The 20,061-nt window shown below is 40.7% G+C and overlaps 1 protein-coding gene across 8 annotated transcripts in view; it reads left to right on the top strand.

Moving 5' to 3' along the window:
• The window catches only part of TRPM3 (transient receptor potential cation channel subfamily M member 3), an 803,813-nt gene that overhangs the window by 626,206 nt on the left and 157,546 nt on the right, over positions 1 to 20,061 (top strand). For all 8 annotated transcript variants that reach the window (XM_086684995.1, XM_086684993.1, XM_086684999.1 and 5 more), the window contains one exon: positions 9,109 to 9,232. In XM_086684995.1, coding sequence (XP_086541121.1) covers positions 9,109 to 9,232 — 124 coding nt within the window. The remainder of the gene's footprint in view (positions 1 to 9,108; positions 9,233 to 20,061) is intronic.

Raw genomic sequence — 20,061 nt, 5'->3', positions numbered from 1 at the left:
GATCCAAACTGAGGATCAGCCTGGAAGACAAGAAAAGCTAATATTTGACCCTCTTTTGTGTAACTCAACACAGAAAAAAAAAAATCAGTTTCAAGAGTATTGAAAGAAAGCCAATAAAAGAGATAGTGTGTTTGTATGTGTACATACATACTATTATGTTGAATTTATATATACCCAAATATATATTTAAATACATTTGCATGTTATTTATATATAATATATATTTATATATTGAATTTATATATTTCAGTTTAATGAAATCAAGTTAATTGACAAATTAATCCAATAAAATCAATTAAATTATATATAATTTATAAATATACTAATGCCTATAATTATTGAATTGCAATTTTTATATTGCAATTTTCCCCTCTGTAGAATATATTAAAGATATTGATATATAGATACCTGTGCCATCGTATCTAAGTTCCTCAAGGCTGGAGTAGCTTCATTTATTTAGGAAAGTTCAAAAGAAAATACTCCGTCTTCCAGTTTGCTGTTTGGTCCCTCCATGTTGTGTCAGCATGGAAAGAATAAAGCATTGACTAAAAAACAATTACATAGAGTTCATGGAGGAAAGTACTAGCGAGGGGAAAAGTTCTATTGATCTCTATCAGTCAATCAGTTCTCTAAATTGATTAAATTTGCTTTAGAATTGCTCAGCTCCAGGCTGGGAAAGTGTGGCCTTGAACATCAACAGCAAACATTAGAAAGAACACAGAGCTGCATAAGCCATCATGGTAAAGAAATCCTTTTCGGAGAACCACTGCCCATGACTTTTAGACAGCCCATCAATATCAAGTGAAGATTGCACAGGATGGATCAACCATGTTTCTCTGAGATTTGCTCAGCTCACTTCTTGGCCACTTGTTACACAGAATACATTCAAAATAGGCAGGTGGTTATCACACTTTACCATGCCTGAGAATCACCCAGAAAGTGTTAGGAGACACAGGTTCCCCTAAGTATCCTGATTCGGTGTACCTGGACTGAGGTACAGGAAACTCTATGTGAAAACAAACTTGAGGTGATTCCAACCAGAATGGTCCATAGACCACGCTTTCGGAAACTCCTTTTAAATGTATACAAATTAGCCTTCTGATGTTTTCAGAAAGAGCCTCCTCACTTGCTGTGCTTGGCGTGCATTCTCCTCACACCAGTCATGGCACTGTTGCTGCAAGCACTTTGTACCCTCTGCCAAATTTTGTCCCTGGAACCCAGTTGGCTTGAGAAGTTGATTTAGCATGAATCACCTCATTTATTTCTTTATCACAGCTGTTCTTGGTTTCAAACATCTGTTAGACTTGAAAATTCCTCCCTTGAAGAGAAAGCTATACCATAAAAATACTCACTTTGACAGGACTGGTAAATTTTTCTGTTCACATTTTTATTTACATGGATTTCTTAAGGGCGTTCAGTTCATTTTATTTCTTTCAAAAATGATTGTCCAACTAGTTCAAAATATATGACCCATTTCCAAAGAGGAAAAAAAAAGAGGATGAGAAACTTGAAAATATTTAAAACTGAATGATGGGTCTCTGCTGTTGGAGACACCATTGACAGTCATCAAGGACATTACGTTCAGCATTAGAAGGTCTTAGCTCATTTTCCTTTGACTTTACAATTGCGATAGTCAACCATTTAAGAGTCCCAATTTCCCACTTGCCTGTAGCATTGATTTTCGCTTTTTTAAAGTCTGTAAGTCTTTCTCATATGAAATCTCAGATAGAAGCGCAATATATAAAACACAGGATACATGTTCACTCTGTTGAAGCTGGGGTGGAAGGCCTAGACCAGTGGTTCTCAAGTTTTTATCTTGCATCAGAATCAAAGGGCTTATGAAAAATCAAATAGCTGGGCCCCATCTTAGATTTTCTAATTCAGTAAGTCTGATTGGCCAGGTGATTTGCATTTCTAAGAAATACCCAGGAGATGCTGATGCTGTGGGTCCAGGGACCATAATTTGAGAACCACTGGTCTATAGGCCTCCTTTCTGTGCCTGGCTCTCACCCACTAATGCAGCTCTGAGGCATCTTTGGGGCACCTCCTCAGAATTCTTGGGGCTTCTTTGTGGAAACCAGTTGACCATTAATCCACAGGACAAGTCCAAATTCCTTGGCTTGGACTAAAGACCCTTTGCATTCTGGCCCCAGCTCTCTCTACAGTCACGTCAATGAACCTTCCATTCACCAGACAACAGAACTGAATTGTACTTCCCATTGCTGCCATACACCTCTCTGCCTTAGTGTGAGATGTACACGTACATTTCTTTACCCACTTCTACGACACATCCTCTTTCTCTTATGAAAAGAAGCAGTGAGGACTTTAAAATCCACAAAGACATTTAAAATGTATTTGAGGGAGCCTTAGATAATAAAATGTCCTGGTATTTAATTCCTCTACCTTAGAGAAGATGAATTCTGAATCATCCTGGCTGATATTAGAACCTGCAGCTGCTAGAAATAGAGTGGATTAACATCTCACCCTGTGGTATCATTAATAATAGATAATGTTTGCAGCGTCCTTAATGGATTTCCATTAGATTCCCCATGCAATTCTCCTTGTTGATTATGGACTACAGGATTCATAAAAACTAGATACAACAGTGACCACCTGCTATAAAAGTTTCTTCCACCAGAGACACACTAAAGATGCATTAAAGTAGTATTCCAAGGTTAACTCAAGTCTGCACTACTGTTGTCTAGGAGAGGCTCCACTCAGCTTCAATACACTTTTTCTTTAATTGTCCTAATTGCTGGACAGCTGTCCTCTAGTTAATATACATATTTATGGTATTTTCTGCAGTTATTCCATGCAAATCAAGTATCCATAAGCAGTGATCCCTAAAGTAAGCAGTAAAAAATCAGTTTCTTTAAATTCATGAAAGCCACAGTTCATTCAGCGTCTTGGAGACAGACCTAAAATTTACAGTTCTTTAACCCTATGATATCCCTGGTATTCACCATTTGATAGTATATTTGAGATTTTCTTATCTCTAGTGCAGGGATGACAAATGGTTTTCATCTTGAGTGTCAACAACAATCAACTGGTACCGGCGTCCTAGAATAATGTGTTGAGAATTATTCTGAGGCCACACTGGTGCTCAGGGGAGAGATTATTGTGATAGATTAACAATGATGCAAAGAAGGAAAGGTACACTCAACATGCCATGGGTGTCTACTTTTGTTCTAGAGTGAAGACAACATCTTATAGATAGCCCCATATATCACCATCAGGCAATCATCAAATAGCACATTGGATTATGAAGCCAAGCGAAAAATAAGAAATTTATCTGCCTAAAAGATACCTGGGAAATAGTCCATCTTTAATCAACCCTGTGAAGTGCATCAGTCTAAACTGTCTGACAATATGAGGCTTTCCCTACAGGCATAACACATAGGATATCAAAAACGAGAGGCTCTTTGTTGTGGGATACTGTTTGAAGCTGGATTGAGGGACAAGTTAATTCAGCAGTTGTCTATGGATAATTAATAAGAAACACTAATTTATTATTATTTTTTATTTTGAGAGAGAGAGAGAGAGAGAGAGAGAGAGAGCATGCACAAGCAGGGGAGGAGCTAAGAGAGAGGGAGAGAGAGAGAATCCCAAGCCTGCTTGGGCTCTGTGCTGTCAGAGCCTGATTCAGGACTTGAACTCACCAAACTTGAGATTGTGATCTGAGCCAAAATCAAGAGTCAGATGCTTAACTGACTGAGCCACTCAGAGGCCCCAAGAAAGACTAATTTTAAAACAGTGAGGAATTAATCCATCACTAATCCATCTAAAAAAAAAAAAAAAAGAAAGAAAATTATACTTGTTCCAGCATCTCACAGAGTAGGATATGGGGGTAGAAGGAATCTTTGACAAACTGCCTTGAGCGAGAATTGAGATTTACCCCACCCTTTTCCCCATACCTCTGACCCCCTTCCCAAAAGCATACTTGCAAAAGTGAAGTTACTATTTTTTAAAGCTTCTGCATGCAAGAACCTGGTCTAAACACTGTCTTTCATTAAACTCTATGGTGTAGGTAGGATAATTATCCCCATTATATAAATGAGGAAATTGAGGATGGAAGGATTACAGAGTTTCCTCAACATCTCACCGGTAGGGAGTGGTCTGCCCAGGCAAATGGGGGCCGTACTAATTTACTATTCACAAGTCTATGAGATAAGCACTCATAATTTTCATTTTACATGTATGAAAAACATGACACAGAAAGACTGAATAGCTTGCACACGATCATATGGGTAGCAAGTGACAGCTTCACTCCAGACACCCTGACCCTGGCGACTATGGTGCTTATTTGTTTACAATGTTGTCCTTCCTCTCTGGGAAGAATCGTGCTATTGCTTGTGACCCCAGAGTCGTGGCATTTGGGAGGAAGGGGTGATGTCTACTAACAAAGAAGAAAAAGAAAAAGGAGGAAGAGGAAGAGAAGGGGGGAGGGGGATAGGAGAGAAGGAGAAGAAAAGAAAAATGCCAGTCTCTGTAAACTTAGGCAAAAAATGTAAACTTTTTGTGTCCTAAGGTTACATTTAATGATTTGCTTTGGCTTTAGCAAATGACAAAATTTCATTTTTCTTTAGAGCATTAGAGATTGTCTGGAAAGTGATGCCTTTTAAGTACCAAATTGTGGTATTATTAATGATCTTTTTTTTTTATTTATATAGGTAAAATTTTCTCATATTGTGTCTGAATAAATTAACCGAGGGTGTCTTTGGAGGGCAGGAAAAGGGCTTCACTCCTCCAAAGCCATTAACCTAAGTCTAGCTCTTTGTGTCCCACTGAATTCTAAATGCATTTTCTAATTTTTCAATCTAGGAATGAGACTCTGATATTGCAGGTAATTAAAGTCATTCTGAGAAAAGTGTGAACACGTGGGTTGTATTGCTAGCATCTGAACAGAATGCTAATAGCAAAGTATGGGAAGTTCCTTTGGTTACTTCCAGCCCTGGATGAACGTTGACCTATTTCAGATACTTCTGTGACTCATCCAAAAAGCTCCAGATCACAAGTTCAGCATTTAAATGGAGACACAAATGCCATAGTATGGAGATTTTCCTCACTTCAATGACTACCCTTCTAAATCAAGAAACATTCTAATTTGAGGTATACCAAAAATAGCATTGGGACATATGGAAACACAAATTAACAGCTTCTATAAATAGGCACCACTTTGTCAAAGACCCAATTCTAAAACTAAAATTTTATATAATACTATGACCATGTTTTGATGTCAAGAAATTTTCAACCACTATTCAGGTTCCATAAAAAGAAATCTAAAAATGGGCTTATTTCTATTTTTTGCTATTTTTTGCTATTTTTTTAAATATCACAATCAAGATTTTTAAATCATTCCAGTGTTGTGCAGAAGAAAAAAACATGGGAAGAGCTAGGAAAGCAATAATTTCAAGAAAGCAGGCTTCCCAGTATCCTACAGAATATGGCCACAGAGTAAGAAAGGGTCCTCAGAGAAGACAGAGGCAGCCTTTGTGCCAAATACAAAACATCTCATTCAGCAAAGCAAATACTTGTGAAAAATTAGAAGCAAATAGAATCTTCTATTGTCCTCTGTTTTCTCCCTATCTTCTCCAAACTCTTCTGGTTTCCCTCAGATGCTCTATCAGAAAAAAAGAAAAGCAAATTTCCTACAACAAATATATTTAAATGTCTACTTCCAGTGCAGATGATTAGGAAACCAGAAAACATATTTATAGGTTGCAAACTGTAAAAGCAGCACCATGAAAGAAGGCTGAAATTAGCAGACTTGACTCAAGCTATATGACTTGGTACAAATCATTTAGCCTCTCTGGACCACAGCCTCCTCTTCTGCAAAATGGAATTACCACCTGCTTCTCTCTCAGATTCTTATGAAAATCAAATGATATTATCTCTGTAGCCCATCATGTGTCATAAACCACGATATGCTCTGAACACATCAAATGTTATACAGGATCTTGTTTTGAAAAGTTATTAAACTCTTTCTGCAAAAAGCTTAGGATCTGATACATATTATTTCTTTGTCAAAAGGGGGAGGTTTGCAAATGTTTGTGAGCTTTTAAAGTCAAAGAAGCATCAAAAATGTGATTTTCCTCTTGATGGAAAAAGAACTAAAGCCAAAATAACAGTTATTTAATGTTTAATGAGTAAAACTTAATGTTTTGGAATGACAAAATCATCTTTGTCCCACCTAAAACCACTCACTCTGTTCCATCAGTGACAGGCATCCCACACTTTGGAAAACCAACCTGGAGAATCTTTATAGTTCTAGTAGTAGAATTCTGGGCTCTTGTTGCTATAGGATTTAACCAAAGCCACAACTTGATTCAATTGCAAAATTGAGCTAAAAAAAAAAAAAAAAAAAGATAAGATGCTTAGCATCTTTCAGCTCTCCTCACCACTAAAACCCACAATTAGCTAAGTTGCACAGCATTTCTCAGTGTTTACAAAATGATATATTAGATACAGATGACAGATCCCTCAAACAGTTAATGACCTCAGGGAACTGGGAATTCACTACAGGTGGTTAGCAGTGGAAAACAAATTTTGAGTTGTTATCAAAATTAAACACCTGCAAATGAATGATTAGATCTATCAAGTGGCTAATCAGGAGAGTCTCTTCCTCTGTTGTTAATCGTGTACAACATTTATGTACACTTGATACTGCAGAACCCTCTAGACCCATCTGCATGGGTTGCCTGTCAAGCAGATACATACCCAGTTATGACTGCTCCTGTCTTGACTCTTCAAGAAAATTGGCAACACAAATGTGATTGTGTCACTCTCCAATGGCTTCTCATTGCCTGTGGATACAATCCAAAATCTCTAGCACTATCCCAAAAGTTCCCCATGATCTCATTCTCACCCCTTTTGCAGCACCATTTTGTTTCACTCTTTCTTTTGCTCTCCAAGTTATAGCCATACTCACCTTTTATTTTCTCAAAACTGGGCTTGTTAATGCTGTTTCCTGTCCAGGCTGTTCATACTGCCAAGAATGCTCTTACCCAGCTCCACCACATCCCTGATCATCCTAATGTTAATTTATTCTTCACGTCTCAGCTTAAACAGTACTGCCTCGGAGGGGTCTTCCTTGTACCCCCTAGGTTCGATTACATTCAGCTGTCACAACTTCTTTACTTCTTTACCACTGCCAATCACACTTGAATTGCTGATTCGTGTCTTTCTATTCTACCTGTGTGTAAGCTCATTGAAGGCTAGAAGTGTATATATCTCGTCTATCCCTATAGCCCTGGCATATACCACAATGTCTGGCACTAAATAGACATCACTAGGCAATTGTTGAATGAATGAGTGAACCAATTAATGAATGGTTTCAGATTGGTGTACACCTAAGGCCACAGAGTCCTCCAGAATGATCTAGTAATCTTGAGAGGACCTGGTATTATTTTTCATCTTCTTGTGGACAATTCTCTTTTTTAAAAAAAATGTTCATGGGGGGCAGAAGGGGTAACCCAATCTTCCATTGAGCTAAGTGACATTCCAGGATCCTTGGTATAATCCTGTCATGAGGCATGCACCCTCCTCAATGTAGGGCACCATAATGTCCAACCTAGTGGACTTAGGTGATCCTCACACAATCCTGGGGCACAAAAGGCCACTGATATGAAATATCCTCAAGCCTCCCATCTTGGTTTCTATTAAGCAACAAAATTTGTTATGCTTTCACGTAAGAGAAAATTTTACAATTTGCTTCCCGAGTAGCCACAGTGATGAAGAGAGTCCAAGGTATAGTACACTTGGTGTAATAAGAGACAGCATGGTGTGATGGAAAAAGTAATGGACAAGGAATCAGAAGAACTAGATTCTGGTTCTGGCTTTGCCACTTATTTGCTGAGTGACCTTAAGCATCTGGCTCTTTCTGACTTAAATATCCTTCCCTTTTAAATTGTATTGACCTGGGACACCTGGGTGGCTCAGTCAGTTGAGTGTCCAACTCCTGATTTCAGCTCAGGTCATGATCTCACAGTCATGGGATCAAGCCCCACATGGAGCCCCATGTTGAGCTCCACTCCATGCTGGGTGTGGAGCCTGCTTGAAGTTCTCTCTCCCTCCCTCTCTGCCCCCCCCCCCCCGCTTGCACATGTGAGTTCTCTCTCTCTGTAAAGAAAAAAATTGTACAGACCTTTAGCCTACAGGGTTTCCATAAGCACCAAATGAGATCATTATATTTACTATCGTATATAGGGTTTTCTGGTACTTCAATTATGGGGAAAATTATAAAGCTGTAGAATTCTAGGCAAAGTATGATAATTTTGTCATTGTTCCTTGAAAGCAGTATTATCTTTCTGATTTTGGACAGATTCTATTAACAGTAGAGTGATTTTTTTTATTCCCTGCCGTCTGATGGCTGGTAAAGATAGCCCAGTTCTCACCAGGCTAGTATGAGCGGAGATAAAGTTACAACAGGTTCATCTTCAAGAGGTAACAAAGCAGTGATTGGGTATGATGTACCTCCCTTGCTCTCACTCATTCTTCGATAGCCTGAAAAGTATCTCTTAATAAAGTGTCCATATAAAACCTCCTGTAGATCACGCTTTTCTTGGATATAACAGAGCCAATGCTCAACATAAATGACGACCTGAATCATAGGCCAGATAAGCTACCTACATGAAATGATTTTAGAGAAATCATGAGTCCTACTTCTCCTCATTGGTGCTCAAATTACTTAGATGTAAGCTTTTTCCCTCACAATTAGAGATGAAGTTTAAATCTTCATATAAGTCACACAGTAAATTTTTACTAAGATGCTAATGAGTAAGGCTTTTTTTGATAACGGCACTTGAGGAAGAGGGTATTAGACACATGCCCTATAAAAGAAAGAAAAAGACAGACAAAAATAGAACCAAATTAATCTTCTTGCTTTACTATTTTAGGTTCTGAGACATTCAAATAGATTTATTTTTAAGTGCACTGCTTTTTTTTTAATTATCACAGTCGAAATAACTATTGCAAGAAAAATAGAGGAACAAATAACTCATCTCTAAAGTCAGTCCTCACAATGCTTTCTTTTGTTCTAGAATATTTCTCAGAAACATGTACTGAACAGGAGCCTGGTTGACCTGTTGTTGACATTGTTTTTAATTACAGACTTATCAATGAATCTCTGAGGGACCAGCTGCTAGTGACCATCCAGAAGACTTTCACCTACACTCGAACCCAAGCTCAGCATCTGTTCATCATCCTCATGGAGTGCATGAAGAAGAAGGAATTGGTATGTAAACAGTGTTCCCCCATGAGTGGCAGAGCCCTCTCCATATTCCCTTCGTCTGTTTAACCATTTTCTTGAATCACACACCAACTGTTTTTTATTTCCAGCCAAGCTCACAATGTTCCTCAGGCTCCATTGGCTCCTGTAGCCTCCTCCCCTCAGTAGCTAAGACACTATTTTTTCTGCCCAGATTTAATGAAGTGTGTGCAGCAGGGTTTCAACATCCTACTGAAGCTCATCCGAATGCTTCTGATTGCCTCAACCAAATGAGTTGAAGAGAGAAAATAGGTTTCCTTCTGGAAAATGCTTCTCTTTGGGGTTTCACTTTGCGTGTGAGTAGGGAACCACTGATGTGCTTATTGTCAAATATCTTAGTGACACAGGATCCAGGTTAATAGGCTAACTTATACAGGTAGAAAAGGGAGGGATGTGCCCATGGAATGTTGGAAACTTCCGTAGCTTCTGAAGTGTCCTCCAATAGCTACTGAAACCTTTCTTACATCTGGTAAAAGTGTCTTGCAAATGTGGTATAATCACAGAGACCTTCTGTTAGAGTGAACAGAAATAACATGAGCTAACATTTAACGAGCACTTGCTATGTGCCAGGCAGCATGCTAAATCTTTACATGTTTCAATGCCTGTGATCTTTACGACTGTCCCAATAAGAGAAGTATGATTATTATCCTTACCTTACAAATGAGGAAATGCAAACTCACCTGATTAATAAATGAGGAACCAGGACTCAACACCAGTGGTATTTCATCTCTGTGGGGAATGCTTGTATCAGAAGCTGTCTCATTGAAGCCAAGGTAGTGGATCGCCCACTCTGAGAAGATTCCCTGCAAGCCTCAGCAATCAGAGACTGTCCTGAGAGGTCGTTTAAACCCACCTGCTTACAGGGGAGGTCAAGGAGTATCTTAAACCTGAACAGAAGCCTCACTCACATTTTGAACCACCTCATGGCCATGTGGGCATCCTGGGCTGATTATCTCTGGGGACACCATGGCGGCACTTCTTCTCCAGAGGGACATCAGGGCCAGACCCTGAAGGGTTCAACCATCTGGAGGCAGATAGGGTGGGGAGGGGCTGGAGTGAGCCACTTTCAGCCAGCTCCCCAACTAGACCACAAGCTCCTTGAGGCATGAGCTGGAGCCATCTTGCTCACGATGGTATCCCTATGCCTAGGACAGTGGCTGGCACACACACAGGCTCACAGAGACTGCCAGGAGGGAGGGAGGTGAGGGAAGGAGGCAGTTTCTGAGTATGAGAAACCAAACATTTAGAAGAACAGTACTTGATTCAAGTAAGCAAGACCCATTGCTGGAAAGCATCCACATGACCTTTGTGAGAACTTTCAGTGCCTTACAGGTTTGGGGTGAAAGTTTCCACCTCTAATCCTTGAGTATGCATAGACCCAGGTAGTCTGGCCATCTTGTATAGAGAAGCCAATACACAGATGGGGTTCATAGCCATGATGACTGATCCCCTAGGAGAGCCTCTGTCAACTGACTACTGGCAATCTGCCATCTTGGACGTGGCTGCTCAAGGAGGTTCAATTCAAACACTTCCTCTAGCCTCAAGGAGGTGCATGTACCACTGAGCTCCTGCCTGAGTCATGGAAGATGGTTTTCCTGCTGACTGTGGCTATCAGTTTTCCAATGCCAGCTGTGAAATCTTACCAGAACTAGCTATTTCAGCAGTCTTATAAATTTCCTAGAGATGCAGTTAGGATTAAAATTCAAGGAACCACTTGGAAGTCATAAAACCAAATGAGGGTGAATGTGCTTCTCTGGATATTTCATGGGACTGTTCACCAGGATTCTGCCCAATAATCGCTATGTCGCTTCATCATGACTCCTGCTGAAAAGGTCGACCGTATTTTAGTGACAGATATTTCCTGCAAAATGTGTGAGGTGTCCCTCACTGTAGGCGAAGGCAATGCAATCTTAACGAGAAATAAATTGCCCTTATCTGCACATCTGGGCAGAAATCAGGATTTTAAAAATCATAAATGTAATTAAAAGAATTTTCATTTTGGAGAGGCTGTTTATGTGCATAGACAGTACTAGATGCTTTATAAAGGATGTGGACCTGAGGTAGGCATTTCTTTTCCTCCTTTGGAGGGGAGCAGGGGAGGGAAGTGAGGTGGGAGAGGAGAGAAGGGGTGCACACAGCCGGGAAGAGCCACACTGGGGCTGTCCTGATGCAGAGCCCGAGAGGCTTCTGCTCTGCACTCTGCCTTGCTTCACACACACAGCACAGACGTTCACATGGAGCTCCTGTTCACTCTTGAATCCTTCAAGTTTCCTTTATTCCCTTAGCAAATGAAGTGGGATATAATATTCTGTAGTCAATCTAACCCTGGCCAAGTTCAGCGAAGGGATTTGGCCCCAGAGCTGATCTGACATCTTTCTCATCCCGGCATCCTAAAAGCTTCTGTAATAAACAAGTGTTCTAGGCATGCGTAGTCAGCTTGTGCAGCTTGGGTCTCTGGGCAGTGTGGCCTCATGGAAAACATTTCTTGATGGGCCTCTTGTGTTGGTACTTTCTATTCATTTCATATTGTTCTTGGAGAGATTTACTTCTCTTCTTGGGCCCAAACAACATCTCAAAAAACTGTCACCTTTTGAGAAGCTCTATCCCCCTACAGCCCTACCTTTGAGCCAAGCTCCCTCGCATTTGCTTCCCACACTCAGCATTCAGCGGTATAAGCCCCACGGTATGTGTGGCCCTAACCAAGTCGCAGTGGAGGAGGGCACCCATTCCGGGACCTGTTCACCACCTTCTGTTTTCACACCGACAGCTCCTTCCATCTGCTGTCCTCCTCTCTCAGCTGCTGGACCTCACGGGGGGCCAAGGCTGTCCATTTCAGCACCACCTCCCCCCCCCCCCCCAGTCACACGTGGGAGACACATCTGCATTCAAAACTGACACTGCTCCAAAACCTGAGACTTTAACATCCGCTCCCCACTCCAAACACAACCACCCTCCCTCCTGCACTCACCACTGTTATTTCATTCCTATGGAACTTGAACACCGAGCTTCTCTGTAATTTGCTAATCTGAGGCCAAACTCCTGAGATGATCTACATGAAAGCATAGTGAAGGGACGTGAGGTTTTCTCTGCACGGTGCCTAGTTGAGAGTCTAGACTATTTCTACCCTTCCCTTCCCTTCCCTGGGTCCTCTCACTTAGCCACCCCTCTGCCCTCTGCCTATGGGCCTGGTCCTTCTCGGTACCATTCCCAAAGCAAATCATTCAGTTCTTACCAACCTTCTTTTATTTATCTTCAGTTGAAAGCCTCTTCTGTCCCTTACAATCGCTGTAAACCTTTATCATTGTCATCTCCTGACTGCCTCATGAGAACCTTTGCATTGCATTTCACAGTCTTTATGGTATGGCTGCATGAGCATCCTGCTTCCTTTCCAGCAGCAGTTTTCACGTACAGTAGTGATTCTGGAGTCTAGAAGCCAACATTGCAACCGGGCTATTAAGTATGCTTATCCAGTCCATCAATTCTGGATGTGCAGGAAGGAAAATAAACTGATGTGTCTGTAAACCTCATCAGCCAAGAAGCTTCCAGGGATGCCACAGAGAAGAGGTGGCTTGGGGAGAACTTGAAGGTACCTGGGATCTGCTTGTATTTGAAAGATGATGGACACGTAACTTGAGAAGTTAAACTTAAGGAATAGGTCACCGTTTCGTCCTAACAGCTGAAGCTGCGGCATCTTGATATCATCACATTCTCACTTGGGGAGGTACAGAGAAAGCCAAGGACCTAAGAGCTTGTGCTAATGGAACCAATGGAAGCAATGATACTGGGTCGTTGGGTTTGCTTGTCCCTCTTCTTACTCCCCGCTCTATCAACAGATGTTTATCAAAAATCAATTCTTGGTTCTTTCCCCTTTCATTCACTGTTCTGACTTCAGTTATCATTTTGAGAAAATTCCCAAATGCACAAATATCGGTCCTTGTCTTCCTCCAGTCTCCTGCATTTGCAGACTCCATGCTCTCGTGCCCTCATTCTTTCTTGCCTGGACTATGGCTATTCCCTGGGGAAGGCTGGTCTTCCCTAATCCAGTACCCTCCATGAATCCATTCTATGCACTGAGGTGTTGGCAAACTTTCAGGGTTTTTGTGCTGCATAAAGTCTCCATCATGTATTTTCTTTGTTTATTTGCTTATTTATTTTTAAACAACACTTTCAAATCTAAAAAGCCATTCTCCACGTACTGGCCACCGGAAAACAGGTTATGGGTCATATTTGACCCGTAAGCTGTGGTTTGCTGGCCCCTACAGCATAGTGATGCCAGATACTTCTTGTTGAAGCACAGAATCAATAACACCACTCCTCTGAATGCAAAGTGTAATGTTCTGCTGAAATTTATAGTCTTAAATTCTATTTCTTTTTTATGGACCCTTCATGCTAACTAAACCAGTCTGCTTGCAATTATTATTTTATTGCCTGCTTCCCTGCATTTGTTCAACTTAGACCTCTCTCATTAGCCATAACCAATTGCCAAATACATACTTGCACACGAATGCACAGGTGCACAGCACACACACATACACACACACACAAACACCTAGAATACATGTCATTCCATTATTGCAACTCTCTTGTAGTACTTATCATTTATACCTTAAGTTATTTATATATATCTCTGACTTATGTGAGACCTTAGGAACAGAATCTGTATCTAATTCATTATTCTGGTTTTCCTGCATTCACTTATCCCTTATCCTTTAGTAGTAGAGCATATATGTAGCAGACACTCAATAAATCTTTGCTTAATGGATGAGTAAATGAATGAATTCAGATGAATATGCGTTAGTGGGGAGAGATACGTATTTAGTATCCGTAAAGTGCCTTAAAATCTCCACTTATGCGTTGTCACGTCTCCTTAGGGAGTCATAGATTTGGTTGATGGACTTAAGTTTGATTCAGGGCCACCTGCTTAAGTTATGGGTGGTATTCTAATGAGGTGGTTATGAGGAGTAAGCTCTAGAAGCAGACAAACTTGGATTCTAATTCTGGCTTCATCATTCAAGTGCTTTAACTCCATTAAGCCCCAGGACTGTCCACTTTAAAAGGGAGTGATAAGGGGCGCCTGGGTGGCGCAGTCGGTTAAGCGTCCGACTTCAGCCAGGTCACGATCTCGCGGTCCGGGAGTTCGAGCCCCGCGTCAGGCTCTGGGCTGATGGCTCAGAGCCTGGAGCCTGTTTCCGATTCTGTGTCTCCCTCTCTCTCTGCCCCTCCCCCGTTCATGCTCTGTCTCTCTCTGTCCCAAAAATAAATAAACGCTGAAAAAAAAAAATTTAAATAAATAAATAAATAAATAAATAAAAGGGAGTGATAATACCCATCTATTCTAGGATTTGCCACACTTCTTCCTTATTCATACAGATTATACTGCGATTCTTTAAAACATACACACACACACACACACACACACACACATACACACAAGATAAATCTCACAATACCAAAAGGTCAAGACTGAATCAAGGGTTTTATATGCCAAGTCCAAGTCCAAGTCTAAGCAGCATGCACATGTCACTCACATAGCTTCCTATTCTTGCTTGACGTCCCGAGCTCCAGAGCTGATGAATCTCTCCGAGATGCTCGGGAAGGTAGCAGAGGGGTGTTGTCTGTGCCTGACCGATGAGTCTCTGGAGCCCCAAGTCTGCTACCTTCCAACACAGGGAGATGCGTTTCTTAATGAGCGCTTATTTAAAGTGTATGCCGATATCCCATTACAACTTCTGCCACATTTAGGAAACTGAGGGACAACTCCACCTTTTCACAGATTCATAAAAACCAAGCAAACATGACTTCTAAACAAAGAGGTTTCTTCTCTTTTTGGGGACAGGCCTCTTATATGCAGGAAAGGATCACAAAGCCCAAGATCTTCCTTGCTTAGAAAAATAGAAGCTTAGGGCACCTGGGTGGCTCATTTGGTTAAGCATCGAACTCAGATCATGATCTCACTGCTCGTGAGTTCAAGCCCGGCATCGGGCTCTGTGCTGTCGGATCCTCTGTCTCCCTCTCTCTCTCTGCCCCTACACTGCTCGCTCTTTCTCAAAAATAAATAAACATCTAAAAAAAAAAAAGAAAGAAAGAAAAATAGATGCATGTCAGACTGTTAAGACTGTTAATACCATGGGCAGGTTGGTGAGTATTACTTGGCAGGTTAAGAGGTGTTCCTGAAGACCCCCGTGACCCTATGGCCCTAAGTTACCGAGACAATTAAGCATTTTAGCACGTATAAAGAATGCTGGCACAGTGTGTGGCTCCCAAGTAGGACTCGATAACTGTCGCTATAATTACATTTATTCTATGAGTAATGATAAGTACTAATTTGAAATAAGCTAATAAGTCCTAATAAGACAGAACTAATTCTTAGTCCTGGCTAAAGTTGTCAGTGAGGCACAGTTTGACCTCAAGGACCTGTCACCCTGCCTTCACAACCCAGCTTCCCTCCTTTTGCTCATCTTGATGGATGGAGAGTACAGACGAGAAAACATACGTAACCTCCCAGGGTCTTCCCTGTTGAATGCCAATGACCAAACAAGCACAGTAGACTCCTATGGTCACAAGGAAAGAAAAACTCTTAGAGCTGAAAAGGGGCTTTTTAGGCCAAGTGGCTGAAGGTCATAGAGTCATGTATCAAGTGCAGAAAACAGTTCTCTCTAACACAGTGTTTACGGAGAAATGGAAATGCTCTTTGAGATAGATGCTGAATTGTACCTAACTCCTTTTAAGTGCGTTCAAATGTCATCTTAACATAACTGAAGTCTAAATATTTTAAATGAGATGGTGGGAAGAGGATGCAGAAGAAATATCGCTCCCCTAAAGTTGCTCTCCGTACTGTGTTCTCAACACACAGGAGGTTGCAGGTTGATTTTTGAAGGTTCAGAAACTCTTTTAGGTAAATAGAATATCACTATTGGGGAATAAAGATGATGCAGGTTTTGGAGTCAGCTTGCTTGGCTTCAAATCCCAGATTTTCCATTCAATACACGGCACTTTAATCTCTAGATGCATTTGTTTTTTCCAGAAAACTGGGATAATAATTGCATTTATATTTTGAGATTAATTATAAGAATCAAGTAAGTTAATATATACAGATAACATAATAAGCACTCAATAGATACTTTTATTGTAACAATGATGATGACAATGGTGATGATGTCTATAGGGCACTTCATATTTAACAAAGATCATCTTCATGTCACCCTGTTTGATACTACAATGAACCTTGCTAGGGTCACGATTACTATTTCCATTTTATGGAGGGAAACCAAGACTCAGAGACTCACATGACAGCCCCAGAGTCATGTAGCTAAGTTAGGGGCAACAAGACTTGAACCAGGAGCCTCTTTCTGCAAGGCCCAAGCAGTTTCCACCATAGTTCAGCTGATTCCATATTCCAAATATCAGGTATGACCAAGTTAAAAATGACTTTGAAGTCGGAACCCATTTTCTCTCTCATTTCTGGAATAATCTGAACAAATATTTATTAGACTTCATGATTCCTGGAACAAAAAGAATACATTGTTGGTTGGTGTTCCTGGAAGGTTCTCTGCCCTTATGTAGCAGTCATCATATGCTTACAAGGAAACTGTAAGCACATCCAGGCCATTCAGTACTTCTGCATCAAGGGCAAACTGAAGTTATTCTTTTCCAGGGTAGTATTTTAGTCAGACTAACTAGAAGCCCCTCAATTAGAGATCAACTCACACTATGTTCTTCTCACCAAAAATTCATTGAGATGAAAAAGAAATTTGAAGGAAATGTCATTAACCCAACTCCTTGCCAAGACAGCTAATAACAATGCTAATACCTTTCATCTTACATAATGTATAATAACACCTTATAGTAGACAAAGTTCTGTTGCATTCCTTGTATCATTTGAGCTGCCCGCAACAATGGGGCAAGAATTATGTCTATGTTTCAGTTAACAAGAAAAATTAAATCAGAGAAGACTACAGGAGTGTACAGAAATATCCCACTTGATTTTCATCCTCACTGTCAAGGTCTCAGACACTCATAAACAACAGAAATGCCACTGACCTTTCCCAGCCATATTTATCAAAAATTGTCAGTGGATTAGAGGCTACAGAAAATACTCTCTTTATGCATAAAAATGAATTAAAATAATATAAATAAAATGTAAATACACAAGAAATAATCATATTATTGTACTCCCTCTAAGGGCCGACGTAATTACTAAATAATTTCCCTGACAGTTGTTTTGGGTTTCAATTCTAAGGTGGTCTTTCTAGAGACAGGGTTTCAGAGACTCCACATCTTGCCTCCACTCTGCCTCTTAGGCCAGGGTCTCACCATGTTTGCCTTGATCAATGGTCTCTGCTTGGCCTCACCACCAGCAGTCTGTCCACCCCCCACTGACACTCAACTGCCAAATGACACCTTTTGAGGAGACACTTCTATAACATAACCTCCCACCCAATCAGAAATCCCTACTGCCCTAGACAGTGTTTCCCAAAGCGAGGAATGCCGATTGCATATGAGGCTTTTTCAGGAAGAAGGCAAATTAATATTTTTATTTTAAGAGGCATGTTCTAATTTGCATGGATATTATAACTAATAACAAGAAAACACAAAACCATGAATATTAAGCCTAAATAAACACAAATTTTAAGGGAGGATCCTTTTGAAAAAGATCTGATTGTAGTGTTGGCATATAGATATGGCAAAACGATGAAGATTCTATAACAAAGACTGTTCGGTTGGAAGACACTGGCCTTCAGAGTTAAGTTTCAGTTCCTTAATGTGGCATTCAAGGCCCCTTCTGGTCCAGATCTAGTCTACCTCTCCTGCCACAACTACTACTACTACCACTGTATCCCTTATACTCTAGTCTAACCAAATCTAATTTTCCTCCAGGAAAAAGACCGTGTCTTATACACCTTTCTGTATTTTGTGCAAATTCTTGAATGCTGTCTTCAAATGTTAAATGCACTAGATCCTAGAAGCACTGGGATGGATTCTCTTACCCCTACCTTATAGCCTATTCCCAGATAGGAATATTTCTATCCAAAGAGGAATACGTGGACGAGTGCTTTCCTCGAATTTGGTAGAGTAAAACTTCTCAGCCTAGTGTCCAAGAGCAACTAGAAGTCTTCAGTAAGTTCTGCGAACCCCCTGAAAACATATGCAAGAATTTGTATGTATAAGCATATTATGGAAAGAATGCATTCGTTCTTAGATTCCCCAGGTATGAATAACTCTGAAGAGTTAAGAACCACTGTAGTAGAGGCCTTTCTATGGCAACAACTAAGTTTGGAACACAGGAGCCATAAACACTGCCTTACATTCCTTCTAGTCCCTCAGAGATGCCCCATCTAGATAAACGTTTAATCTCTGAACAATTTCTAAATGTGTGTACCTCCACATTTCTCATTAACAGTTTTAGTACATGTAATCTCTTCCATGATCAACAGTCAATCATGCATTTCAGGACCATTAGCTTGTAAATGGGCTATGACCCAAAGATCTATTTACAACCCAGAACCCACTGTCTCATAAAGCAATGTAAATAATTCAGCAAGGGGCACTTGGGTGGCTCAGTCGGTTAAGCATCTGATTTCAGCTCAGGTCATGATCTCACAGTTCATGAGTTTGAGCCCCACATCAGTCTCTGTGCTGACAGCTCAGAGCCTGGAGCCTGCTTTGGATTCTGTGTCTCCCTTCTTCTCTGCCCCTCCCACCCCTCCCCCTACCACCACTTGTGCTCTGTCTCTCTCTCTCTCTCTTTCTCAAAACTAAATACAAACATTTAAAAAATAATAATAATTCAGCAAAATTCTGGTTTGCTGTGAAGAGACTAAAAATAAGAAACCAAGAAGTATAGGTGGAAAGAAGAAAAAGATTGGCATCCCCTTCTCTGGGACTGACTCCAGACAAAACTATTTATGTATTAGAATTTGAGAACCTGTTTCCTCTTTCTCTGCAGCATTGCTCCCAGAGCACCGCCCCCAACCCTTTTTGGACACCCTAATAGAATTTCCCCCACCTCATTCCTCCAATGTTACCCATCTCCTAACTCGCACCATGCCATATCCTCACTGAAGAGGAGTTTACCTGAGAATCTGGAGGCCAGTATAATTGAATTCATATTCATAGATGCAGGACTGAGAGTCCTTTGACCTGTAACTGACTTGAGCCTCTGATGGATACATATAGAACCAAAGGAATTATTGATCAGGGGTCTCCAGGGCAGTATAATGAGTGAAGGGGAAAATCTGGTGGGGGTGGGGTGGAGTTGGAAGGTCTTGAGCTGTCACAGAGATTGTCCAGTCTTATTTGAAAATCTCATGTCAACTTTCATTTTCAAATCATTTCCAAACTCTGCTTCCTCCAGCATCTCCTTCATGGCTAATGTGAGGAGAAAAAGCATAACAGATGCTGGCTTTCCCTCTCTCTGTTTTAAATATATCTTAGTTCTCTAACCCTTCCTGGTAACATTTCATTTGACCAAAAGCTATAGAATTAAAGTTTGAAAATCACGGCTCCAAAGGACACAGGCATTTCCCGTCATATTCCTTCCACCACTTGGATCCTAAAGAATGTTTTCAAACCTGTATGTTTTGTTGTGATTTTGATCCATAGTGTTTGCAGGAGGAAGAGGGAAGTTTACAGGAGGGGCAAGGGGAAATTAAATGGAAAGGAACTGGAGAGGCCACTGACATGCGTGGATTATTTGTAAACCAGGTGTCTAAAAGCCAGATACTTTCTGCTTTCTCTTCCATGCTAATCAATGTGTACACAATACCTCCTGTCATTTGAACTCATTCACCCACATT

The sequence above is a fragment of the Puma concolor genome, chromosome D4 (assembly GCF_028749965.1).
Source record: "Puma concolor isolate L17-30 chromosome D4, mPumCon1.1.hap2, whole genome shotgun sequence".
NCBI classification, from domain to species: Eukaryota; Metazoa; Chordata; class Mammalia; order Carnivora; family Felidae; genus Puma; species Puma concolor.
This window is presented reverse-complemented; position numbering and strand designations above follow the sequence as displayed.